At 42.1% G+C, this 27,837-nt stretch overlaps 2 protein-coding genes across 7 annotated transcripts in view; one reads left to right on the forward strand and one right to left on the reverse strand.

Moving 5' to 3' along the window:
- The window catches only part of CCDC85C (coiled-coil domain containing 85C), a 150,881-nt gene extending 128,358 nt beyond the window's left edge, over nt 1–22,523 (forward strand). For 2 of the 3 annotated variants that reach the window (XM_074996545.1, XM_074996547.1), the window contains 4 exons: nt 2,572–2,676; nt 12,476–12,571; nt 18,787–18,885; nt 20,786–22,523. In XM_074996545.1, the coding sequence (XP_074852646.1) occupies nt 2,572–2,676; nt 12,476–12,571; nt 18,787–18,885; nt 20,786–20,875 (390 nt within the window). In that variant the 3' untranslated portion in view covers nt 20,876–22,523. The remainder of the gene's footprint in view (nt 1–2,571; nt 2,677–12,475; nt 12,572–18,786; nt 18,886–20,785) is intronic. The other variant, XM_074996546.1, reaches the window with a different exon arrangement.
- Nucleotides 22,524–24,597: 2,074 nt separating this feature from the next.
- Nucleotides 24,598–27,837, reverse strand: part of CCNK (cyclin K) — a 31,331-nt gene continuing 28,091 nt past the window's right edge. For 3 of the 4 annotated variants that reach the window (XM_074996543.1, XM_074996542.1, XM_074996544.1), the window contains one exon: nt 24,598–26,201. In XM_074996543.1, the coding sequence (XP_074852644.1) occupies nt 25,594–26,201 (608 nt within the window). In that variant the 3' untranslated portion in view covers nt 24,598–25,593. The remainder of the gene's footprint in view (nt 26,202–27,837) is intronic. The other variant, XM_074996541.1, reaches the window with a different exon arrangement.

Consider the following 27,837-nt stretch of genomic DNA (forward strand, 5'->3'; position numbering starts at 1 on the left):
TGATTGGCAAAGTGCAGGTTGTAGCTTGAACAGACAACCAGGAAAAAATCCTCCATTTCAGTATAATCAGCCCAGAAATGATTGCACATTAGGCTTGTGGGTTGTTATCAGTAAATGAAGGTATCTAGTCATCAAATTTGCACGGACCCATCCAGGCTTCCTCTCCAAACACCATCCCCGAACTCTCCACCCTGAAAAACCCAGGTGTTTATGCAGTGAAGTAAATCTTGCCCTCAGCTCCAAGTCCATTTTACCTGTGAGAGAGAGTGCCATTTCAAAGCATTGCTGTCCTTAATTCTTCCCTTGTGAAATGCAAAAGTTGGGAAAACAAGACAACAATCACTTCAGATGCCATCTTACAATTCCAAGGAAAGTGTCAGTGTGCAGTCTGTGCAAGTCATTCTGCAGCAACTGACTGCAAAGGGATAAAGCACTTCTAGCAGGTCAAACTATATGGCAAGTAGTATCCCATTCTTTCGGATGACTGTCATGAAGACTAGGGAAAAAGGTGAGCGAGCTGCAGGTGTGAACTCATTAGATTGCACTGGATCTTTGTGGAAGAATATAGCATTTGAGAGCTGAGAAACAGTTGAGTTCTCAAGAGAAAAATCTCTTCTGCCAATGCAGAGAAAGTGATGCATGTTTGGGCGGGCAAACTATAGCCCATGGCCATATCTGGCCCATCAGGGGTTTTAATTCAGCCTTTACAATTACCAGTCTGGGGTTCAGAGGGGCTAAGGCAGGCTCCCTGCTGGCCCTGGACCCCATGCCACTGCCAGAAGCTGCCAGTCTCTGGGAGTGGAGACAGAAGGTTCTGCTTGCTGCCCTCACCTGCACACACCGTCTCTGCAGCTCCCATTGGTCGGGAACAGAGAACCGCAGGCAACGGAAGCCATGGGAGTGGTGCCAGTGGGCAAGGCAGTGTGAAGAGCTGCCTGCCCCCCTCCTGTTCCCAGGAGCTGCTGCTGGCTGTGCTGGTTGCTTCTGTGACTGGCTCAGAGCCAAAGTCTGGGGTGTGGAGGGGAGAGTCCTATATTAGTTCCACTGTTCCACTGACTGGGAGCTACCTAGGGTAAGTGGTGCCTGGCTGGGGCCCAGACCCTGATCCCCTGCCTCACTCCAACCCCAGCTCTGAATCCCCTCCTGCACCTTGCACCTCCCTTCACCCAACCCTTGACCCTGAGCCCCCTCCTGCACCCTTCCGTACTTCAGCCCTCTCCTTCACCACCTCCCACACCCCAACCCCCTGTCCCAGCCCTACATTCATGGCCCACCATATGATTTCCCTACCCAGATGTGTCCCTTGGCCCAAAATGTTTGCTCACCCCTGATGTATGTGTTCTCAGACAACCAAACTTTTCGCCTGTAAAATGGAGCCAAGCAGTGAAAGTACGGCCACTACCAACTCTGCAGCAAGAGTCCTAAAGGTTTTGGCTATGGTCATCCCATTGGGGTTACTGTATTTTTTTTCCCTCTGTACAGTTGAACTGATTTATGAGACATTCCATTAAATTTTGTTGCACCAATGGTTTTTCTTTAGTTCTTTCGAAGTGGAAAACATCATTTTTGTAGCAAATGCAAGTCAAAAGTCTTAATGGAGCATAAAAATCCCAAAGGCCATGCTTTTATGACTTTAAAATGGAGGACAATGCATTGCTTGCTGCTTTTGTGAAGTTAATGGCATGTTTATAATAATAAAATGATACAATTCTCATCCCAGATCCTTGATTTCATCCTCAGGTACACTGGATCTTTTAAAAACAACACTGCTGGTTCTAAGAATATCTCATTTCAGATTCACCAAGTGAGGGAACTAGACAGACTCCTTTGTAAGGGGATTATGCATTACCATTATAGCACATGATCATTTTGTGATTATTGTGGTATTCGGTGCTTTTTTTTTGTGCTGGTACTTGCTGGTGCACCTCATCAGCTCTAGACGCGGAATTGGTTGGGGAGGAGGACAGGGAGCTGGCTGGGTACTGGCACTTCTGTATTTACAGAAGAAGCACTAATGATATTATTTTCCATAGGATGTGTGTGCATTATAACATTTACTTGTGAGGAATGTAGAATGTTTGTTCAATATGTGTGTGCAAGAGATTCTTAGCCAAACAAGAGGTAGTGTCACTCACGTGCCAGAGCTTTCACAAATGCAAATGTCAATATTTAAAAATTCTGATTACTCTCCAGTTGTCAAATGGTTCCTGGTGTATTCTGATTGGTGCACGCTCCTTTTCTTTTAATAATACATCATTTATTTTGCAGGTCTGCAGTCAGACTTCTTTTTCCCACCTGTGATTTTTTTTTTTGTGATCTCAAATTAGAACACAATAAAAATATATGCCCAGTCTATCTGTGAATGCTTCATTTCCAGCCATTTCACAGTGGGAAAAACATTTTAACTATGACGATCATTTTTACTGTCATTTCAGGGAAAAATTGTTGTGGGAACAGGCCACAGAACAGAAATGGTCTTAAGGAAAAGCTAATAAAAATTGTAAACAGAATGAGCGTTTTCTTCCTCTGGATTAATACAGATTGTCCTATTTTCTCTCTTTGTCTTTGCAGCAATCTAGCTCGGGGGATTTGAGGACTCTAAGAAAAGGGTTATCCCCGTACCACTCTGAGTCACAGCTGTCATCACTGCCGCAGTATCAGGATTCCATGCAAAATGTGAGTGTCATTTAGCTATCTGGTGTATTTATACAAACAAGAATCTTATGTTTCTGAAGAGAGAGCGATCCAGCAAGTGAGCTCAGGCCATGAATGCAAATGTCTGACTGGCTGATAGTCATCTCTTCAGACCCAATTTTACTCTGAAATCAATAGTGTGAAACAGAATAAAAAATTCAGCCCTTCATATTCAGCTTCACTCGTGGCAGATTTCCAGAGACAGAGGAAAGTCTGGAAATGTTGACTTAATCCATGAAATGCTGAGCTCTGGATTTGTCTGTCTGAGGTTTCTCAGATAGCTCAGGAACCTGCTGATAAGTACCCGTTTGAGAAGAAAGTGGGGTCCAAACAAATCTGCTGTTTCTTTTTCTTAAATTCTTTTATGCCAGCTTCAAAAAATCGGACAGTGGCTCAGACAAAAGATATATTGCTAGGTTTCAGAAAATTAGTAGTCCGGACGTGTAGTACTCAGTGTCTGGGTGCTTTCTGTTTACCTTAAGGATTTTCTGCACAGCAAGTAAGTTCATGTAACATTAGATGGACCTACTCTGCTTCCTCTAAAATGAGAAAGTGGGTGAAAAGTCTCGAGACAACTAACCAATGTGCTGTTGTCTTTGTGGCTCCTCCTCTCAATCCCCCAACACCCGCAAAGTACTATGAGAACAGACCCTGTAATAACAGTCGTACGTTCTCATGTTCCAAAAAGATCTTGGCGCCTTTGAATGTTATGCTTGTTCTATTATATAGCAGTGAGGATTGCTCGGTGCTACATGTAGCCCCAGTGGTGTCCAGTCATATGCTGGATGTGATGAAGGGTCTGATTCAGAGAGTGCACTGAGCGTACCTCTGAGTGTCGATTACTTTTCAGGATTCACAGATTGCCACGCCACAAGGGACCGCTTTAAACATCTAATCGGACCCCATATAATACAGGCCATAGAACTCCTTCAGAAATAATTCCTAGAAGACTATCTTGGTTTAAAAATGGTCGCTGATGAAGAATCCATCTTGACCCTTGCTTAATTGTTTCAATAGTTAATTAGTTTTGCCCTTAATGTTTTACGCCTTATTTCTAGTCTGAATGTGACTAACTTCAGCCTCCAGCCAATGGATTGTGTTGTATCTTTCTCTGTTAGACCGAAGAGCCTCTTATTAAATATTTGTTCCCCATCTAGGTTCTTACAGATTTTAATCAAGTCACCCCTTAATCTTCTCTTTGTTAAATTAAATAGACTGTGCTCCCTTGAGTCCGTTGCTACAAGTCAGGTTTTTTAATTATTTAACTGTTTGTGTGGCTCTTCTCTGAATCCTCTCCAATTTATCAACATCCTTCTTCAGTTATTGATACCAAAACATCTCTCAGTAGCCTATCTGTGGGTTCCCTGATGCCAGACATGGAAGCAAAATCACCTCTCGTCCTATTCAAGATTCTCTAGTTTGCACATCCTTGAATCGCATTAGTCCTTTCTCAGTGTAAGGTTCTTAAATCTGGAGCAACTCCATCCCAGTCCACCTGAGTCTGGATTTGGTGATCTTCAGCTTGTGCTAGAAAAGTTTGCATTTTCCCAGGTTTCTCTGCAGCTTAGATGTGTTGAGTGGATGCTATAGGAGTTGGAGTTTGGGAAATAGCTTAGATTTTTTCATGGATGCTATTCAAGTGGTGCAGCTTTTCTACTTATATGTTCTGTCTACTTTTGCAGAGGGAGGCTCGGATGGGGATTTCTAAAAAATATATATCTCAATCAATTCTAAAGACTAGGTCTTAGAGTCAGGTCTTAGAGTCAGGCATGGCTACTGGATGGTGTTGTGGGGTAAAGTGGGCAGTTGTTCAGGGGACTAGCAATATAAAATGTCCCTGGGCTCCAGCTGCTGCTGCTACCACAGCTGCAGTGGTGTCTGGAGCCCTTTAAATCACTGCAAGAGCCTCACATGGTGCAGTGTGGTCCAGACGGTACTGAGGGCTGGCTGTGGGAGCCACAGCATGGTCTGGGTGGTGGTGTCTGGGTGGCACGGAATGCTGGCTGCCCCTAGACCCGCCCCTTCTGCCTAACACCCACCCCACATTACCCAGGACCTGGCGAAGTCGGTTGCTGGCCCTCGAATCAGGAGATGTGGGTTCTCTTCCAGACTCTCCTCTGTGAACTTGTGGAAATCCCTTCAATACCTTACACCTCCATTTCCCCATTATAAGGTTGTGTCTAGATTGCTGAGAACTGTTTGCAAAGGATATCCCAATTGCGCACCACATTTGCATGGTCTTTTGCCAACAGTTCTGTCAGGAGAAGCTTTTCTGACATTTGGCCTATCCCCATGGGCCTAAGGTTGGAAAAGGCCCCCTCTGTTGAGACATCCCTTTTTTCTCATGGAACAAGGTGTGCAAGGATGTCGACAGAACACCCCGACTGGCAGATCTCTTCCAAGAGATCTGAAGTCTGGTTGTGTGCTCAGTTGACAAAACTTCTGTCGACATTCTGTCTACAGAAGTTTTGTCAACAGGAGCCTGTGGTCTAGACATAGCCTAAGAGAGAATAAATAATTACTAACTCTGTGGACGTGTTTTAAGGGTTTGCTTAAGGAGCCTCTGATCGAATATGTTCAACAAATGCAAGGCAGCATTAATATTAAATTTGTGGAATGCTACCTAATTTGTTAAGGTTTTGCTTAATGCATCATCTCTTCTGGTTAGATGTGTTCTCTAGAGTTCATCTAATAAGCTGTGTCTACAAATGCATTCCTCTTTAGAAAGAGGCGTGCAAATGAAGGAAATCGAAAATGCAAATGAGGCACTGGTTTATAGATCTGGTGCCTTATTTGCATAATCTCTTTTCAGAAGAGCATCTTTTGAAAGGAAGAACTCAATGAAGACGGGCCTCTTTTGAAAGGAAACCCCATCTGCTTCCTATTTTGTTTCAGGAAGCAGGGTTCTTTCGAAGATGGGGTTTATTTTCAAAACAGGCCCATCTACACTTTCTTTCTTTCTTTCTTTCAAAAGATGCTCTTCTGAAAAGAGATTAAGCAAATAAGGTGCCAGATATGTAAACCAATGCCTCATTTGCATTTTCAATTGCTTAATTTGCATGTCTTTCGAAAGAAGAATGCAAGTGTAGACACAGCTATAATGAAGTAGGACTGTGAGGTGTAATTTGAGTTGCCAATAATTGGTAACTTTTTGCATCTTTTTTTTTTTTTTTAAATTAACAGTACAAATATACATTGGGTAGATATCTCTAACCACAAAGCAGGTCTTAGCTGTACTTTTGCTACTAAAGACGGCATTTAAACAATTCAGTTTCTAACTGTGTGAAATCTCACTTGCAGGTTTTTGGGGTATTAGCTTTCACTGAGTCAGGTGTTTATACCAAAGCTAAAGATAAACTCCAGGAGTGAGGTGCTGCACAGAACTCACAACTCTAGGGGTGGGAGCTAAGATGACTTTTCCTTCTCAGCACTGTCAGACCTTAGACAGCTCTGGGGGCCTGTATAAATGGAAGGAGCCTCCTGCATCTCTCCTAGGGGACGCAGCACTTCCCAGAATCTTGCATCACTGCATGATGTGGCTTCACCCCAGCATAGCCCTCTCATGCAAAGCTCTGCACCTGGGCCCATACACAACCCCTGAATTTGCAAGTGGATCCTAGGAAGGCAACCTTGTGGATATCTTTCCTGGTGCCTGTACCAGGAGAATCCTCCATTGGCAGGACTCAGGGCTTTGGATCAACTTTACACAATCCTGGGCCTTTGTATCCAGAGAAAAGGCGCTAGTGCAGCGAGAAAGATCTCAGCTTAGAGATTTTGCAGGATGTTAAATGGCTCTTGTAATGGGACAACATAATAGCTTATTCCTATCAATATAACCTGCTCTGTGAAGGTGAAGTATAACATGGCTACTGTCTCTGCTGGGCTGAAGAAAGGATCACAGTGCCAGTGTACTGTTGGGCTTGGAGAGTAGAAAATGTTAGGGATCCATTTTATTTTGGTGTTAGCAGGGAGCTATTGTTTGGTATTGTCTCCATGGGAGGAGTGAGAAGAGGCTCTTGTAAAACTGATATGCCTCTAAAAGAGAAGTTCATATATAAACCACAGACCTAGGTGTGGTTCACTGTGCTATGTAGTGGCACCTAGACCACTTACACAGAGACAGAGTGAGTTTCCTCTGTAGAGCTTAGGTGAGAGTTTGTTGACTTTTAGCTCAAACTGTAGAGGTTCATGCACTAAGCTCTGGAGGTCCCGGGTCTGAGCCTGCCTGAGGGTGGTTACACATGCTTAGAAACATCAACCCTCAAGCTATGGCTTTGAACCTTTAGACCACACTTAGGTCAGTTTTTAAAGTTTTTCTTCAGAACTGTGAGAAGGAAGGAAGGAGATTCTCACAGATCCACATGACTCCAGCAACTGGGGTTTTAAGAGAAAAAACACCAGTTTTTCTGCTACTTCTAATAAAAATGTGAGAATTGGCAACACTGCATTCAATGAATCCCCCAACCATCAGGTGGGGCAGGAGAGAAGTGGTGGTGTTTTCTGAGCTCTGCTCATCAGAGAGGCTCTACATTCCCTCAGTGGGTTGAGCAGCTGCACAGAATGGCTGTGCATGATGTCTGTGCTCCATTGGGCTCCTGTAGTGGGTGAGTCAAGGAGGGTAGTGTAAATGATGCTCTCCAGGATGCCAACCACTGCAGACAACAGGTTCCTCTTCCATTGGATAGATTGAATATTTAGGACTGCATGGCAATGAAGATGTTGCATTGTTTTTTATTAATCAAATGGGACACAGAAACCCTTTTTGTTGCTTAAGTAGAGGAAGGCCCTGAAGCTACAGTTTGCCTGACTAGTCTGTGTCTGAGCTGTGCAGACAGGTTCTGCCTGGCTCCCGGAGAGACCCAATGGTTAATTCATGGATTTGAGTACTTACATGTCCAGCTGCTCAGTATGATTAATGGGAGGCAAATTAAATAATTCTGAAGAAGATTAGCATCTGGATTAAAGTCCCTCTGAATCTGAGATAGAAGATGGGTCTTAGTTTCACTTACTAATGCCAAAGACCAGTGGCTCATTTCCATCAGTAACAGCAGTGAAGAGATTAGCCCATAAAGTAATAGCATTCTACTCAAGAACAAACTCTCTTTCCCTAGCATGTCTCCTTGTTTCCCTCCATAAGGTACATATTATCATGTTGGTAGCCCATAGCAGGAAGAAGGCTTTTCACAGCTGTAAAGGAGAATAACATGACTTAGGGACGTAGGAACGTGCAGCCATGTAAGTGAACAGGAGATGTGGGTATTTTAAAAAAATTCTGCAATCCACCTGAAAGGTGGGCACATGCTAATGAGGTGTCACCCTTACTGGGGATCAGTTGCCATGCTGGCGAATAGACCACCTGGCAGATAGCTGTTCAGAACAATTCCAAATGAGCTGATGCTTTTCTGCATGTTGCAAAGTTACACTCTACACAGAAAAGGACACGAGATATTGGGGTTAGGGTCTGAGACGTGTTCGAATAGGAGAGGCAGACCCCACAGAGAATGGGTAGATGGAATAGTAGATTGATGTGGAGCTAGTCTATGGAAATTAAGCCACTCTGCACTGGACAGGGAAAGATGGAAGGAAATAGTGAGGGAGGCATCAGACACCAATAGGCAGTGAGCCCATGGTTGTCGATGATGATGATGATGACTGAGGCATGAAATAGCAGGATGGCCAAAACAGAATGGGCTAAATAAAGTTTGTGGGGAAAGCACCTGCAATTGGTCATTGACCCATCTCCCCTTCTGGGAGGCACTTAATCTGCGTATCTTCAGGTGATGCTTTCACAAGAGGAATTAGTTCTCTTTCCACGCACTCCATGTCAGAGGCAGGAGTGTGCTACAGGCATGACTGTGTACAGTAAGAGAGAAAAGGGGCTTTGAAGGGAGAGGGAAATGACAGCTCAGACTCATGTCATGTTGGAGAACACACTGCACTGATCCTTAGTTTCAAGCATAACTGTTCTGTGTGTGCACAGCAAAGAGAGGCAAATGAGAATCCAAGCTCCAGAATGTCATCTTCTACAGATTCATCAGCTGGATACTACTACTTATTTATATTGAAGGTACAAGAGAGCTTTAGAAACCATGACAATGGGGGCCATAGCACTCTTATGACTGATCCTCAGGGAGTCTCAGTTGCTAGAACTTTTGTATATCCATATAAGGACTAGAGCTTGTGAGCAGCCTAATAGTACAGGGGGAAAAATGGACATAGGCTCAAATAGATGTCCTCAGTCTATCCTGGTCTGGGGTCCTGTCCAAGTCCTAGTGGGCTTGGCTTTCATTTCAGTAAGGTTTTTCTGCAACTAGCACAGCTCCTGGCCTGGTATGCTCCCAAAAAGAGTGCGTTTTTTTTCTGGCAAGATGGGTAAGACTGAAGAACATTTTCAGCAAGATCTCTTGGAGGTGCCACTCAGTTGGTTCTGAAGATACCTTAAAGCTGAACTGTGAAATTTCGGTTTCCATTTTCAATGAACAAATTGAAGCTAAGAAAGTGGTGGTGCTAATGGGTTAATGTTTTTTTAGGTTATTTTACCTTTGTCGTGCCTTGTGTTTAAGGCGCTGGTCTGCAAAATGCTGTGTAATCTGGTCAATTCCATTTTTATTTACTTGCTAGCTCTGAAACAGTGCAAGCTGCTGAAAAGTTTGTCTTTCCGGTGCCATGTTTTTAGTCAGCTTTCCTGATTGCTCCAAACAGATCTGTGTATGTGCAATTGTTATCCTGCTAAATTGGCACATGGACTTATTTACTGTACCCTACAACTTAACGGGACAGATTCTGCTGCCCTTTATACAGCTGTAAACCAGAAGTATTGCCATTAAAACCAACCTACGTCAAAGACAATGAGAAGCTTCGCTTCTAGTAATGACTTAGGCTCTTACTTTTTGTGGCCTCAGAGAGGTGAAGCAGAAAGGGTTTCTTTTTCATGAGTTTAAATATAAACATAGCTACATCCTATTTGTTTTATGAACAATTCATTTAGAAAAGGGCTGAGGGTGGGGAATAGTTCCAGCTTTGGTTACAGACTGGTAGGAAAATCGAACAAGTGGCTAAGTTAGCAGGACCTTTGATTCATGCTGTGTTCATAGCCAAGGAAACCAAGAGGGAGAAGAAATTCAGGCTGTTATGAGCCTCACCAAACAGAATGTAGCATTCTTTGTCAGTGTAGACAGTGTCTGCTTGTTAGGATGATAAATAGATTAACCTGTCTGTGGCTGGGTGGCCAAGTACTGCTTTGGCAGTGTGACCCTGGCTATCAAAGGTCAAGGATTAAATAAAGGAAAGGGGTGTAAGAGAGAAACGAGCGGTAAGGGCTTGGGTTACTGCAGAGATGGGAGCTGCAGAAATAGCTGATTGATAGCTAGGGCTCAGTTGTAACAGCCCTCTGACCAATATGGCTATGTTAGCCATGGCTAATCTCCTCCAGTCACAAGTCTTCTAGTGGCACCTCTTCACTGACAACAAGAGTTTTCCAACCATGCTCCTGACCTTTTGCCCTCCATCCAGTCTCATATCTCTGACTCCGTCTCTCCCCGGTATCTCATCTTGCATATCCTGCTGCTGGATGACATGCAGTTCCTTGTCCTTCCTACTTGGTCTTGCCTTCCCTGTTCTCCCACTGCTGGCAATTCCACAACCCTTCCTGCAGAGCAGGACTGCAACCTTGGGGTTATCTCTGCCTCCTTCCACTTCAGCTTTCTGCAGATTGTTGCTGTCACTAAATCTTGCCAGTTTTTCCTCTATAACATTTCACAGAGCTAGCTGTGCCTCCTGCTGTGACCCTGACCACTTCTCACTTTGATTACTGCAGTCACTGATTTGATTACTTGGGCCTCCTTGACACTCACTCCATCCCAGAAAGCCACCCCAAGTCCATGCAAAATATATATATGGCCCCCGTTGTCATGGTATCTGAGCACCTCAATATCTTTAAATATATTTACCCTCGCAACATTCCTGTGAGGTAGGCCAGTGCTATTACCTGCATTTAGCAGGTATGGAAGTATAACACAGGATTAAATGACTTGCCCAAGGTCACTGCAGAAATGTGTATTCAGAACAAAGGAGTGATGTATTTGAAGCAAGAGGTCAGGTGAATGATATGTGCATATATTGATGCATGTGACCTTTATTGAAGACTGATTCTGCAGGCTTCCAAGAGCATTTAGCAGCTCTCCATCCAAGATCCCTGCGAATTCTCTTTGTTGGCAGCTCTTGGAGTCTTCTGTTTAACTATACAACATTCACAACCCAGATGGATGATGGGAATTTTCCCTTTATCCCCACAGAGCTGCAACCCTGTCCTGATGGGATCAGTTCCAGAAAGCAATGGTAGCTTCCTCTCCATGCTCTTGCAATCTATTAATTCTCTCTTCAGAGTCCCACAAAGGTGCTAATTCTAATGCTGCTTTCACTTGTAGAATAGAAAGCGATGTGTGATCACAAACTCATTTCACTAGGGCTTTAGCACAGCCATCACAAGTAGGTAGCTTTAAGTCAGTACCACGATGAAAGTCAGACCAGTTGTCTAAACATGAAAGAATCCCCTGACCATCCTGTCTTATTATTATGAGCTCATCAAACAAGGCCAAATCTAATTCCTTTGACACCTGTATGTGATCATTTTTTAAAGAAGTAAAACATGGTAAACTGGGGCTTACTGCTGAAATGCACGAGAGAGGAGACAACTCAGTGACCTCTGCTTGGTATGAAAGATGATGGGAATAGACACTTAAAAGAAAAATCTTAGAAAAGATGGTAATGATGACCCACATGCATCATAGGGGCAAAACATTTCTGTGGTAGCGCTACGCATCCCTCTCATACCCCAATTTATTTTCACAGTCCAACAGAATAATCATTCTTTGTGTTTCCTAAGGGATGTGCAGACTAAACATGAGTTTGTAAATGGATTCATTGTTGGCTTCTCCGAGTAGTATAGTGCAATCACACAAATAGGAAGGATAGGAAGAGTGCAATATTGTACAATATTGTATCTTGTGTTAGTCAAGAGAGAGACCTTGAAAAGGAAAGCCTATATCAAAAGTGCTTATCATGCCATTTGCATACTTGAATTTGTAGGAAAATAGTAATTTTTGTTTCCTTCATAATGGAATTCTAAACACAGTTGAACTAGAGAGTATTTTAGAAATTATCCCTACCATCATCACATTTGCACATCTGTTTATCTTTAGGTTACCCTCCAATCCTTCTTATTGCTGAAGATGGGTACTTGATGCCCATTTGAAAATGTTTCCAAGAAACCAATAAAAACTGATGCCACCTTTATTTTCATGTCAGATAATGTACAGCTTCTTAGTAAAAGCTGGGGCATGCCTGAAAGTTATCATGTTTACAATGTTTTCTCTATGGCAGGGTTGGAAAACTTTTTAGCCTTGTCTAATGCACCAAAATAGAAACTAAAATTGTTTCTTGAACTGATTTACATAATCAGTACAAATCTCTGTTTACACTTTACACTTGAATTGGTTAAAACATGATTGATATGAATTAAGCTGCCAAAGAGTCAGCTGATGTGTGTCCACAGAGGGGTTTGCACTGGTTTCATGAAATCAGTTTAAGAAATACTTTTAGTTAGAACATTGTAGCTTTTGTGCACAGATAAAGCCTTTGTCTTTGCTTGAGACTGGGGGAGATGTAGATTTCAGGCAGTACTGATGTAGTTTTGCTCTTCCTATGTATTTTCTCCTTCTCATTTGGAAGAACTCAGTTAGAATTACTTTATAAGCATGTTTTTAACCTACTGTTTCAACAGGGCCCTGTTCGTATGACTCCTGATCTTGCTTCCTCTCCTGTGGCAGGATATGTGCCTGTCGGTCAGAAACCAGAGGCTGTGGTTCATGCTATGAAGGTAGGTCTGCATTCAGGCCATATTGCACATTGCTCCAGTTTACAACAATTGTAGAAGCATAATTTGGCATTTTCTCTAATGATGGAATCTTAGTAATCTGAGATAGACAAGAACTGTTCACTCCAGATATTGCAGCCATGCCACCTCAGGCAGTTATCTTACCAGCTAAGCAAAGTCATGTGGGAGAGGAGCACCTGTTGCAAGGAAAAGTCACAATGCTACAAGTTGGTTACCTTTGGAGTTCATCAGTCTTGACTGAACCATGTCCTCAGGTGGCTTTAGGGAGCACTGGGCGTTATTTGAGAATGAGAAATGTAACCACAGTCTTAATACACTTTTGATCACTGAAGATCCTTTGGCATTCTCATAACAGTAGGAAGCATTTGTTGTAATTCTGTAACAAACCATAGATATGTACACATTTGCACACCAGCTTTGTCCCTGGGTGGTCAAAACTAAAACCCTACTATGTGAGGCAAAGGAGAAGTTTAACTGTAACTTGGTAGCAAGTGGTAAAGGGCCATCTGAAAGGATAAATTCACTTGATAAGTACTAAGCTGGGGTGGTATATGTTTCTTCTCCTCCTGAGTGTCTAAGATTCAGAGAAATTCCAGTTTCGGGGGGTGACTATATATGGAAATATGGTTACCTGCACACATATCATATAGCTGTGGGGATCTGGAGCAGGCCCTCCACCACTAAAAAAACAAAATGGCCTTTAATATTTGAGTAGGCTGTGTAGTTGCTGGTACTGCCCGTGGGAGGGAGATATGGCCACGCATCCTGTATGTATTCCTCCTGTAGTTTCTGGATAAGGTGACATTCTTTGTTTACTTTCCTCAAAGCTTCCAACAGTGGGAGGGAGGAGAAATGGGCCATTTGCCTCAGGAACAGTGTTCCCTGTAAGCTGTGTGCTTGGGTGGCCACCCTGGCGAGATTCAGGTGCCACCCAGATGATTGGCAGAGAGCCCACAACTGCCCACAGCTGGCAGCATGCATTTCTACTGGCAGTACACATCTGCATATGCACAGTGCTCATAACAATATTATTCTGCACAGGGATGGAAAACGTTAGAGAGAACATTGCCTGGAGCCTGGCGATTTAAAAGGCGCCATGGCTCGTGGCCTTAAATGGCCGATGGAGTCCCATCCTGACAGGAGGAGTGCTGCATGGTCTGGGTAGTGCTGAGGGCTGGCTGCTCCTATCCCTGCCCCTTCTGCCTAAGGCTGTGCCCTTTGTGGGTAGCTGGGAACTGAGGACCACTCTCCACTTTGCCCAGGGCTCGGCATGTCTGTCACCAGCCCTGCTTGTCCTAATGATTCTGTGCTGTTGCCAGTTGACAGGCTCCTCTCTAAACTCTAGCTGCATTTCAGCCGTGGATGAAATTATTCCTGTACGTAAAAGTGTGTGTGAGTGAGTGAGTGAGTGATGGAGTGAGATAGATGCAAACACTATGGGTCAGATTTCTCGATAGTGTGCATTAATTTATGCCATCTGAGGATTTAGTTGGGTGTTTTGTGTGCATGTACTGGTTGAACCTCCCTGGTCTGGCACCCTTGGGACCTGATCCATTCCAAATAAGGGAATTTGTCAGACCAAGGGAGTTCCCTGCTTCCAGCCCCCAGGACCCCTCCCTTCTCCTTTACCCCAATGGCCCTCCTACTGCTGGCCGAGATGGGCTACCAGCCCAGTCCCAGCCCCACTGTTCCCAGCCCCTGCTGGGCTGCCATCTGCAACATGGGCCCCAGCCACTGCTCTGGCCCCTACCAGTCAGGTAGATGCCACTCGTGTCCTGGCTGCTGCTCCAGCTCGGCTGCGAGTTGCTGATCTGTCTCCAGCCTCCGCTCTGGCCCTGGCTGGGTTGCTGGAGGCCAGCTCTGGATGCTGCTTCAGCCCTGGTTGGGCTGCTGGAGCCTGGCCCCAGCCCCGGATGCTGCTCTCGTCCCAGCCAGGCTTCCAGAGGTTTGCTCCAGCCCCAGCCAGGCTGCCAAAGGTCGTTTCTCCCACCCACCCCCAACTCTGGCCCCAGCTGGGCTGCTGGAGGCTGCTCCAGGTTCCATTCTGGCCCAGCTCTGGGCCGGCCAGGCTGCTGGAGGCAGGCCCCGACCATGTAGACAGTGGCCTCACAGACACCACTCTGGTCCTGGAACTCTCTGGTTGCTGCAAGAGAGTCCCAGATTTTGGAGGTGAAACCTCTATATTTGTAAGCTTCTTTGGAATCAGATCCACAGCTGGTATAAATCAGTATTCCCAGAGGTGAAGTGACTGGGCTGTATTATATATTGCAGAACCGTATGATAAATTAATTTTAACATGCACCTTTGACTTCCTTACTTGCCCACTGTTCACCAATCCAGCTCTACTAGGATTTTCTCTGATATTTTACACCACTCATCACCATTCCAAACACACTCACCTCAGTGAGGCATGGGACTGGGGAGAAAGACATTTTCTTGGGTAAATGGGTCTGGAGCCATTCGCAGCTTTAAAGGGTAAAACTCTTGAACGTCATTTAAAAGCCACTTCCATTGAAAACAACCAAAAAAATTCTCTGCCCCTTAGCACCACATGAACTTGGGAATGTCATTTACATTTAAATTGAAGTAATAGAAAATATAGTAAATATTCTCCTTTAGAAACTCATGTACTGTACCTGCAAAACCAGCGACTGATAGAATCAGACTCTGGATCTTACACAGAGGTTTTAATTTATCTCTTCCAAAATTGCTCTAGATATTTACCCTGTGCATACAGCCAATATTTGTTTACAGCAAGATATTTCTGGGTGATCTGCATGGAGATTTGATTGTACAGGTTGTGTTGCTTTGACAGCTGAGAGTTGGAGGTGCACTGATTCCAAATAAGCTTGCTCAAAGTGTGAGTCCAGCTGGGTCTATAATTAAACAGATTATAACAGCAATTATAATTAAATAGACATATATTATATTATATTATATTATATTATTAAATAAACAATTATAGCTAAATAGAAGTTTTATCAGGGCTCGAATGTCTTTTACATGCTTTAGAAAAGTTGAGATTAGTCCAGGTGAAATTGAGTGGTTATGTGCAATTCCACTGGTCTCAGATATATTGGTTAAATCAGTGGTTAGTACATATTTAAAAGTAGGTTAAGGGCCCTAAGAGAATGACCTATTTTTATAACTGAAATGCTTGGCATACAGCAGGATTTCTGTACTTGAACAAACCAATGAATAATCTAAGCTAGTATCCTGTTTCTAGCCATGGTCATTGCTGGATGTTTCGAGAGTGAAATCCATCCTTGTAATGCATCTAATCCTGAAGTTCACTTGCATGGTTTCCGTATGCACACATATATACCTGCTGTAAGGGTGTATTTGTTGTTGACGTAAGAGACTGGTATTTGGTTTAAAAACATATTTCCAGGTGTTGGAGTTGACTGCACTATGCACAAGTAACAAAACCATGGATGAGTTATATAGCATCATCCCATACACGTGCAAGTAAACTAAGTACTTAAAAGCACAGCATGGTAGGCATTCTCCATGAAGCAGCTTTGATGGAAAAGAGCTATTTAAAACATGTTTTAGAAGGTTTGTAATATGTTGATGCTGGTTTTGTCTGTCTCTGCCTGCAAAGGCAGGGCTATGTCTACATTAGAGAGTTTTGTCAACAAAACTTGTGGAGCGTCTACACACTCAATGTGTTTTGTCAACTGTCTGTTGATAAAACTTGACACTTCTACCCACAGAGTTCTGCCTCTCTATGATGAAGAATAATGACTTTGTTGACGGTTTCTGTTGACAAAAAAGCTGTGTAGACGCGCCAGGGCCTCTCTGTTGACAGACAGGGCTTCCGGTTTACCAGGCAACCCTGTTTGCTGAGCTTCTGATTGGCTGTTCTTGCAAGAGAGAATGTGGGCAGTCTGTCTGCTCGCTGTGGACAGAGTGGATTGTTCTTCTGATCTGCTTTTGTATGTGGACGTCATCTGTCAACAGACGACATCAAATTTCAAAAATCAAATGGAGAGAGAAATCTCTGAGCTGCAATTTATTTGCAAATTTGACTCCATTAACCATGGATTAAACAGAGACTGGGAGTGGCTCGCAGCTGACAAAGGCCGTTTCTCTGCTCTGGGTGCTAATAGCTCCCCATTAGACTCTGACAAAGGCTCACATCCCCCTGTCTGATCTGACTTGTTTTTAACTCTTTTGATAAGTGCTGTTGATACTGGGCCATTTCCACCTTGCTGAATAGACCTTGTTAGCTCTGGCCCTCCCTCTTAGTGAGACCCCACTCTGTAAATACCCCTCTGGAAACCACCCCCCCCCCCCCCGCCCCACTCATGCATCTGATGAAGCTGGTCTTTGCCCATGAACACTTATGCTCCAAAATATGTTAGTCTTTTAGGTGCCACAAGACTTCTTCTTGTTCTTGAAGCTACAGACTAACACGGCTACCTCTCTGATATCTGCCAACAGATGTTTTGCTGGAAGATCCTTTCCAATGGTAACTTCTGTTGACAGATTGCTGTAGTGTAGACGTAGCCCAGGTGACCTTAATAGCATGAACCCTATTATCTGGACATCAGAGAAAAGGAAAAACTCTTTTTAGCAACCTCTAAGCATTATCCTGAAATCAGATTTTTATACAAAAAAAAATGGGGTTTTTAAATAGACGTTGTCAGGTTGACTGGACGCAGAGTCAAAAAAGTGAATTACAAGTAACTTCTGATATCCCACTTGTCATAGAGCCCCTGCTAATTTTTGTGCTTTTCAAATAGGAAAATGTGATTGTAAAACGCTTTTTCCCTTGCTCTTGCTGCTGTGTAAAAGATCCAGTGGCACAATAGGAGAAAATGAATGGCTAAGGCCCCCAATCCTGCAAATGTTTACACATGTGAGCAACTGCATGACTATCACGGCCCAACTGGTTGTTACATGAGCAACAATTAAATCAATAACATTCACACAGGGCAAGAGTGTCCCTGCCTTGAAGAGTTTACATTGGAAGGTCTGATCCACACCCTCGCAAAGGTTTTGGTGGTGGGTTTTTTCTGTATTTGTTTTTGTTTGTTTGTTTGTTTTCTGCCAATTTAACTAGTGGTTAGGGGTGCCACTTATTTCAGATATAGTTAAAGCAGTAGAGCCTTTAATGAGGATGCAACATATAAAACAGAGTCTTATCTCGGTACATCTTATTCATGTACAAGCATGGGAGTGGGCTACACTTGACATAATCATCTTTACTGGGTAGAATTGCATTCATGCTACTTTATGCCAGTTTCAGACCCATATAGGCAGTGGTCTACCAAATTCCTGGTCCGTTTGGGTCAATGTCATGGTCATAGGATTTAAAAAATGATAATTTCCATGATTTCAGCTATTTAAATCTCAAATTCCACAGGGTGCTGTAATTGGAGGGGGCCTGACCGAAAAAAGGAGTTGCGGTATTTCTTCTGTTTTCCTCTACAATGCTGCAGGCAACAGCACTGACTTCAGAGCTGGGCAGCTGGAGAGTGGCAACTGCTGGCCAGGAGCCCAGTTCTGAAGCAGAGCCACCACCAGTAGCAGCACAGAAGTTAGGGATGGGATGGTATTGCCACTCTTCCTTCTGTGCTGCTGCTTGCATTGATGGACTCAGTCAGCAGCCAACACAATTTGGCCACCCAGCTCTTAAGGCAGCTGTGCAGAAGTAACGGTGACATGGTATTGTATTGCCACCCTTAATTCTACCCTGCTGCTCTCAAAGCGCTGACTTCAGAACTGAGTGCCTGGCCTAAAGACACTGCTCTCCAGCCATACAGTTTGGAAGGCAGCACAGAAGTAAGGGTGGCTAACTCGTTATCCCTCCAAATATAACCCTGTGACCCACAAATGCCTTTTGGGTCAGGACCCCCAATTTTAGAAATGCTGGTCTGCCCCATGAAATCTGTCTGGTATAAAGTAAAAGCACACAAAAGACCAGTTTTCACGGTTCATGATGCGTTTTTCATGGGCGTGAATATGGTAGGGCCCTAAACATAAAGTGGGTGTAGAGATGCACTACAGCTCTGCTCCTGTCCCTAATAGTCCAGGGCTTGTGTGCTGCACACACTGAAGGGAATGAATGATTTTGTGGGAGCAGCAGTTTATGGGATTGGGCATGTAGCATTGTAAACACTATCTAGTGTTCTTGCAGAAGATGTGATTGATCTTTGAGAAGTGTTAATACTTTGGTAATCTGTTCGCAGGTTCTTGAAGTCCATGAAAATTTGGACAGGCAAATGCAAGATAACTATGAAGAAGACCTGAGTGAAAAGGAGAAAGCAATTGTTCGTGAAATGTGCAATGTAATAACTTTTTAGTTGTAGTATTTTTGATACTTTGTCATGCCTCACCTTGTAGGCTCTGTTCTCAGTGGTGAGCCCTGTTTGCTTGTGTAGTTTGAAACCCCCAGGGTAATTCAATCATAAGGAAAGCACAATTGTAGGTCTGCTAAATTCCATATGGGCAGGAGTCAAATGTCAAATACCTGCACACTTCATGTAATGCATTTGCCCAACAGAAACTTAAGGCTGAGCTGTCTCAAAGGATACATACACCACTTGCCCTGGTCATTTCCTGGGAGACAGTGGCTTATCCCAGTAGGGCTGATTGACAGTTATGCAACTGTCTTTACCTGCCTAGGTTTCCATTTTCAATAATCTTGATTTGTAATCAGCAGTCCCCTTGAGGTCCGTGAAAATTACACGGTCGATTAAAAGCATAGGTTAGCCCTTTTGCCTTAATTAATACGTTTTAGGATATTTAAAGGAATAGACATTGATGTTGTATTCTCAAACCATAATCTGATGACAGAATTAGAATCCTCTTGTTTGACTACATTAGGCGTAATTACATGTGATTTTTGGAACCTGCTAACATGTGTGGCCTAGCAACCACATTGTAAGCAGAGGTTGTCACATATTGTAAACTGAGCATTTATGCCAGAACTTTGCTCTGTGTGAGGTGTGGCAGCTGCTGCTGATCTACTTACCTTTTATGCCAGGCAGAATGATCTAATAAGGAAAATGATGTGGGTATACACTGCTGATGAAAAGTGAGCATTGTATTTCTGTTAAAACATAGTCTGAGCTGAAAGTCACGTTTCAGAGAGTTTTCAGCTTCGCAGAGCGGTGTTTCCCAGACCAGGGACGCTTACAAACATTCTCTTTGGAATCCATATTGCAGTTCAGAATATCAGCAGGGCCTTTTTGGTGCGTGAGAATTGTAGAAGTAAAACTGCATAATTTGTGAATAGGTTGGTGAGGGTGCACTTCAAAACCACTGGACTGGCACAATAGTGCAGAAATATGAGGTGACTTATTTAAGGAAAATATGCATGTATTATTTGGGGGACTAATTTTGTACAAAGATGTTCTAGGCAGGAAGACTGGAAACTGTTCAGTGTTAATTTTGTTCCTTTCTCCACCCAGAGAATGAACAAATGTAAAGGGCTACCCAAATTTGTCCCTATATAACCCCATCTTATCCAAAAACAAGGTTAAAATAAAATATTTTAATTCCTGAATATAAAAGCGTTATAGCTAAGGTCTTGCAGAACATGAAGTGCATCTCTTAAAGGCTTCAGAATTGTAGATAAAGCCCTGTAGATAAAGCCCAGCGAACTCCTGGTTATTGACATTTGGTTTATCTTTTTTTTTTTTAATGCCACTTTCTTGTAGCAGAATTGCAGATGAAATGTTGTGACAGCCGGATTGCACCTCAACTGTGTGGGGGATACTGGGTATTTATAGAGACAATTTTGTGTAAACTGGAAGTGGTATTTAGATCTACAACAACGTCTCTCTCAGAAATGTGGCTAATTCTTGTCACTTCCTACCCACTCCTCCCCTGCTTTCCTTGCAAGAGCCCTACTTTCCGCAGGGATCCCCTGCTCTACCGCAAGGGCATAGTGTAAGAACATAAGGATGATATCTATAGAAAGGGAATATCACTGTGTAAGAATGCCAGTGGTTAGTCTAACATTGAACTTAGCTTCTGCACCTAATGTATTAGTTTTATACTATTACCTAAGGCATAACTAGTTCTGATTTCAACAGAGATGATCAGAGGAACATTTCAGAGCCTTTAAATTGTAATTTGGTGCATAAGTGCCCTCTGATGGTCATTTGTATTACTGCAACTGTGATGTAGGAAATTACCTATTTCAACTATCAGACTCATCCTCTTCTCTCCTCTTTCGCACAGGTTGTCTGGCGAAAGTTGGGTGATGCAGCAAGTTCCAAACCATCCATCAGGCAACACCTTTCAGGAAACCAGTTCAAGGGTCCATTGTAGGAAGATCACATTGAAAACTAGAAGCAATTCTGCAAAGAATCAGAGAGGAAGAGCGTCCTGTTTCTAGCAGCCAGTTGGATTTTTTTTTGTAACTGTCTATAGTGTAAATATGGCAGCTAAAGGCTTAGCCTCCACATTATGATCTGGAACCAATTGTAAATGGGTTAGTCATCCTATAATCACAGACTCGTGTCACTTGTATTGTAGTGCAAACTTGCTTTGTTGTATGGTCTCTATGTAGAATTACCTAATGAAAATTTATAGAAGGAAAAATGGAACCCTAACCCATGGAGAAGTTATTTTGCATTGCTTGTGTCCACCCGGTTGTTAATTGATTTATAACTAGGCTGGTGGCTCTATGCAGCATGTTTTTAGATTCTCTCCCAAGGAAACCAAAATCTACATCAGGTGGCTTATTGGCTGTCCCTTTAGTGAGCTGCTAACGTTGCTTGGAGGTCTTTATTTTTGGAGGATGTTATGCAACTGTTTTCAAGAGCTAGCACATAAAATGCTTTATGGCATGATAAATACTGAAAGCACCTTGTATGTTGTACCATTTTGACCATGACATAGGGCCATAACAGGCATGCCAAATAGCCTGAGCCTCCACTTCAGCTGCTAGTGCCCTGATTTTAATGGAGTAAATGATACTCAGCGTTCTACTGTCATAATGTGAATATTTTTCAGTTGTCATTTAGCTACAGTCTACTATGAATATGGTAACACTCTTTATGTAAAGCTTTTACTGTTAAACACTTAGGCAAGAACAGCTTTCCCACCAGTGCGACTTACTTTCTGAAAGAAAAAATTCTCTCTTGGATTCTAATATTTAAGTCTTGACATTCACTCAAACAAATCCTTATTAGGTACTTGTTTAAATATTAAACTAAATTGGATACGTCATGATATAACCAAAGCAACAGCCATTCAAAGCTGTGTAAAAGCTACATCAACAGAAGCTGTCAAATGAGGCTGCTGCTGCTGCCACTTAAGCTTTATTTTTTTTTAAACCAAAATGGAGTGTTTTTTTCCTTCTAACTGCTGTATATAAAAAAATGAGGGGACTTATATTTTGGTATTGTGGAGTAGCTGCTTGTAGGGCTGTAATAAGAGGTTGACCCCCTTTCTGTTCCATCTTGTCACAAGATCTGGCCCTGTTTTTTCATGAGCTGTTCTTTCCCTTTTCCCCTAATAGTTTACAGGAAAATGTAAAATCACGTATTTGAAATCAGTATTGGTTTTGGTGCTTAGTGTTAATGACTTTATATATTGCTACTTTAGAAAAATCAGTCACAGATACCTACATGCAGTTGAATTAGTTGGTGGTGGTTGCTATTAACTACATTTGTTTTGTATTAGTTGAGTTAGCACTGGAATGGCAAATAACTATTTTGTCAGTCCTGCATGTTCTAACACAAGTAAACATTCCCACTGACTTTCATAAGCCTACTTGCCTGAGTAAGGAATATGCAGGATTGAGTGATAATGAAGGAATATAAACAAAATAAAAAATAAGCACTGTCAAAATACTGTATCTATCACTATAGAATAAAAATGGGCCCCAATTGTTGAGTTCAGTGAGTTAGTAGAAACTCCTTTGACAACAGTACACTTCCTTCTAAAGCATACCTAAGTTGTATCAGCCACTATTGGGCTAACTGACTTTGTGTATACTAGGTTTATGCAATCTGTGTAGCCTGGAAGAATATACCTTAGAAAATAGCAGTCTGCCTTCGAAGAGTTGACCTTCAGAGCATTCTGAGTTTCCTCTCCCTCACTTTTCATTTTGCCCATTTTTTTAGCCTGTTACAGTCTATAATATCCATTAGTTCCTTTTCTTTCTTTCTTTCATCATGCTCAACATTTTTTCTGCGTATAAAAGGGAGGGGGAAAGTATTTGCTCCTTCCAGAGTAAAAGGGCACAGAAGTGTTTAATTTTTCCCTCTGAACTATCAGATGCGTATCTGGTTGCTTAATCAATCTCTTTGAAAGGCCATATAATGCCAAGGTCCAACCCCTAGAGCTGAGTGTTAAGGGGCTGAACTGATGTACTTCAGCAAAAGCAGCAGAAGTGTTGTCAATAAAGCTTGTAGAATGTTAATTGCATTGATGAGGTGCTTACTGGTCTGTGAGTTGACTAGCCTAACAAATAAGCATTGAATGCTCGCTCTTAACAGAACTAAACTAGCCTGCTTACTCATTTCACTAGCTCAGACCCACCCATCCAAATTTGTTCTTAAATCATAACTATCACAAGCCATTTTGTGGATTCCAGGATTGTCCACATCCTGATTTCTTCTGAAGATCTCAAACTCTTAAAGGAGAAACAGCACTAAACCCAGAACCTGTTATATGGCTGTAAACCTTAGAGAGCTGGCTTAAATGACAGCCAATCTTTTGGTTAAACCACTGAAGGATCCTTTATACTAGTAGAACAGAACTCTATTTTGTATGATTCTACTTGACAGCGTAAGCCCCAAATACAAGATGTGCATTGTAGATTTTACAGAAGTACGTGAAAGTTAGTGCTAGATGTATTTTTTTTAAATATTTGCTACTCTGTATTTAGCTCCATTTGAGCTAAAAGAGAGAAGTGTCTTCCTAGGGGAAAATGACACTCAATGACACTACAGAATGATTTGGGTGCTAAACTTTGTTGTCTAAAATGATGTTTTATATGCACATTTAAATCCACTCTTTACTATGATGTAGGTCTACTGTGATAACTACCTGAAAAACTTTGTATAATTACATTGGAGGGACACATTTCCCAAAATGGTAGCCATTAAATTTATTTACATGGGGTTTCTGTCCCTAGTCTATTTAAAGGCTGCAAATTCTGCAGCCCTGAAACAAGTTTCCCTTGACTTCAAATGGAATTTTGCATGGCTTAGGGCTTGTCTACACTTGCCTCCAACTTCAAAAGGGGCCATGGTAATCAGGGTGATGGGAGATGACTAATGACGTGCTGCGCTGAATATGCAGCACTTCAGTAGGCTAATTCTCCCCCTGCAGCAACTTCCAAGTGTCAAACTTCGAAGTGCTGGCATGTGTGTAGCCATGGGCACTTTGAAATGCCTTTACCCCTCAAAATTTTGGGGCATAAAGGCATGTGGAAGTAGCATGGGCACTTCGAAGTTTGACACTTTGAAGTTGCTGCAAGGGGAGAATTAGCCAAATGAAGTGCTGCATGTTCAGTGCAGCACTTCATTAGTCATCTCCCACCACCCTGATTACTGTGGCCCCTTTGAAGTTGGGGGCAAGCATAGACTCAGCCTTTGAGAAGCAGAATCAGGTCTTACTACTCAGCCCAATCTTGAGAGTGGCATATTTTTATCCAATTTTAGATATAAATCAGTGTTAAAGTGACCTTTTATCTTTTTAGAAACTGGGTGGGGATAAAGTACTACTGATCTTTTTCAAAGTGCATGACTGTAAAATGATAAAATTGTTTATTTTTCTTAATGCAGGGAAAGTCTATTTGAGCTGCTTTGGGAAATCAGTTTGAATTTTGGTTTCTGTTAAACTTGTGATCTTACAGCCCTCCTGTACATGATTCACAAGAAACTGGAAAAAATTAGCACCCACTGTTGTGTACATAGCAAAATCTTTAGACATTAGCACGCATTTATATCTTTTTATTGAACCACTTTGGCTTTTTTTTTGGGGGGGGGGGGGAGAAAAACAGTAATCAGATTTTTTGATATGTGTAAAACATTCATTTGAAATATTTTAGTAAAAATGAAGTATGAGATTGTGAGTGTATACTTTCAGCTGAATAAAGTACATTCTTTGTAAGTGAGCTGTGATGCTTAATTTTGATAAAACACTGCTGAAATATTTCAATAAGTTAGTATAAGATGTAAAACATCTACATACAGTAAGATTTCACCTTTTAGCAGTATAAACATGAACAACACTTTTAAAGACAGACTATGCAGAGCTAGTGGAGAAGATTCTGAAATAATTTGGAAAATCCATTAAATTCAGATCCTATTTATTTGGGTACAAGTGAATGAAGCAGTCCTATTTATAACAAGGTGTAAATCACAGTATGTTGTAACATTCAGACTTTCACACTTAGAAAATATATATAGTTATGTACAGGAATTTTCAAATAGGTGTAAACATACTTAATTTTTCAAGATACCAATACATTTCAAAACAAAAATATTAGCAAGGCAAACATCTGAAAATTATTTCAATCAGCTAGAAGTTGTAAATATATACATATTAAATAAAGTAGCTTTCATGCTTAATATGAAGTGTCACAGGAGAGTTAAAGAGAGAATTTTTTAATCTATATGGAATTTCACAATATCTGACTATTTTGATACTCAAAAGTAGGCACTGATTTCTAGAAGGAAATGTACTTCTTACTGATATAAATGAGCCAATATGGCTGGTTAAAGACACTAGTACAAAATAATCTAGTGCTGGAATAACTCAAGACAATTTAGTCAGACTATTTAGATTTAAATCAGATGTATAAATTTAGATTATTAATTAGCTCTGCTGTGTCTATATGAAAGCCTATTTCGCCATTAACAATACTGTAAGTATGCCAACTAAGATTCCATTTCACTGTTCCATATATTTACATACTCTACCAGAATCTAGATTATACAAATTACTATTTATCTTTACAGACTGATTACTGCTGAATTATTCTGCGTTTTAAACTGTTCCTCAAAGGATACTCGTACACAATTCTCATGCTATCTCATCCATGTAGCACGTCCAAGTCCTGCAACAGGTGGCAGAACAGGTGGTGGTATTGGAGGTGGTACCGGTGGCTGTCCACCAGGGGGGACTGTAGGAGGGGGATAACTGGCTGGTGGCATTCCCAGCCCTGGAGGTGGATGAGTTGGAGGCAGTCGTGGAGGTGGGAAATTAGGATTGTATGTAGGTGGTGGAGGGTATCCAGGAGTGGGTGGTGGGATATTAGGGGGTGGGAATGATGTAGGTGGAGGTGGAGGAACAGGTGGAGGAGGGTTAGGAGGATACACATGAGGATGATATGGTAAATGAGTTGGTGGTCCATACGCTGGTGGCAAAGCTGCATAGGTTGGTCCTTCAGTTTTCATCATTGACTGAAGACTCTGATAACCTTCCCCTGACATGTAAGAATTTGTAGTGGACATTCCAGTTATGTAGCTCGAAGGCGGAGGTGGTGGAGGACGATGCGGCAAAGGTGGTGGCTGATGTACTGGTGCAGGATGAGCTGGAGGAGGAATTTGGACCTTTGGTATGTCTACAGAATCCACTGTAGTACTTTGCTCTGCTTCTCCCATTGACACTGCAGTTGTCAAAGGAAGCTTACGTTCTGCAACAGACAAGAAACCCTTCATTTACTTTTCTATAGCACAGCAATAAGGATTATCTTTAATCCTATGTTTTTCTCCAAAGTCAACATGTTGCATACTGTAGCCTGCTCTCTTCCAGTTTGTTTTGCAGCTAAAAACACGTGGAAATCACATGCAATAAGACTGTCTAAAGTCAAAACAGAGAAGAAACTACAGATACACGACTGTGAAAGTTAACTTTGTTCTTTTTTTTTTTTTTTTTGTAATTTCTTCCACATTACTGAGATCACTCAACAGTGTTCTATGACAAGAATGGATAAGTAGTTGAAACTAAATTCATCCAGTCCAGCATATGCTTAGGAACAAAACCACCAAATGTCTGTGCTGATGTTACCTTCAAAATTATTACTGTAGGGAACAAATCAAATGCAAATGGGGTACAAATGAAAGGAATTCTTTTGATGAATTGGGATTTGAATTTCTGCACCTGTTTTGACCACTCTGCTAGCCTCAATCTGCTCAGTAAATTCTCATAAGATTATGGGAAAGTTTACAAAAGGTTACAGTATATACTATGTTTTGGCCATTTCCATAGCAGTACACCATTAACCTTAGGTCTACTAAGAAAAGATATGAGACAAAGCTTATTCTTAACCTACATTTCAAAATAACGTAAGCATGGACATCTACAACCACCTAAAACAAAACGTGTTACTTTGCAACGTAAAACTGCCAGGTTTGTTTCTGTAAGTAATCTTCAGGTACCCGGTAAGAATGTGTGCAATGCCAACTTGCAGAAACAGCAGGCTCACTCTGGGCTCTGGTCTGTTGGGTTCTACATCACTGAACTCTAACTTCATTCAAAAATATCAGGTCATGTGTGACAGCAACAGCATTTTATACCTGGTTTTCCTTTACATTAAACCCCACATCCCACAAGCTAGATGCAAAGAAAAAAAATAAGATAAAAGAGCAGAAGCAGTGGGGGGGGGGGCCCTAACCAGAATTTTAGTTTCATTTTAGTTTCTAAGTGCACATGTATGTGGATCTGAGATCACGACACAGGGAAGCATAATGAAAAGAGTCACAAAATTTGGGTGATTTTATCTGAACATTTTCTCTCAAAACACTTTTGTCTAATTTCTATTATTCCCTTTCCCTACCCCAAAAACATACATACACCCCAACTGGCACAAGATCATACCCATGAAACATCAGAGTGACTGGACAAAAGTTGGGGGAAGTTAAAAAAAAAAAAATCAGATCAAAGCTACTTTTGAATTAAGGGCAGACAGGTGTCTCTCCATGATAAGACTCAGTACTAGTAGCTTCAGAATCTATAGCAGCCAATTTCAAAACACTTGGAAATAAACTTTGTTACATAAAACTAAGATGCATGTCCTATTTGTACACAGAACAGTTCACTTTTATAAAGTGCAAAACATTTCACTGAAGAAGCTGTATAGGGCAATCAGCGGCAACTGGTACCTGCAGAGGTAGGGGGGCCACCCAGAAGCGGCCCAGGAGTAAGTTTGGGGGAACCCCATTTAGCAATTAAAATTTTGGCACAGGGATCGGGGGGGGGGGCGGGGGCGACTGTGCACCTCCCGAATTCTACCACGTTACTTATGAGACAAATTTGCAAAGCTGCCATTT

The sequence above is a fragment of the Carettochelys insculpta genome, chromosome 6, assembly GCF_033958435.1.
Source record: "Carettochelys insculpta isolate YL-2023 chromosome 6, ASM3395843v1, whole genome shotgun sequence".
NCBI lineage: Eukaryota > Metazoa > Chordata > Testudines > Carettochelyidae > Carettochelys > Carettochelys insculpta.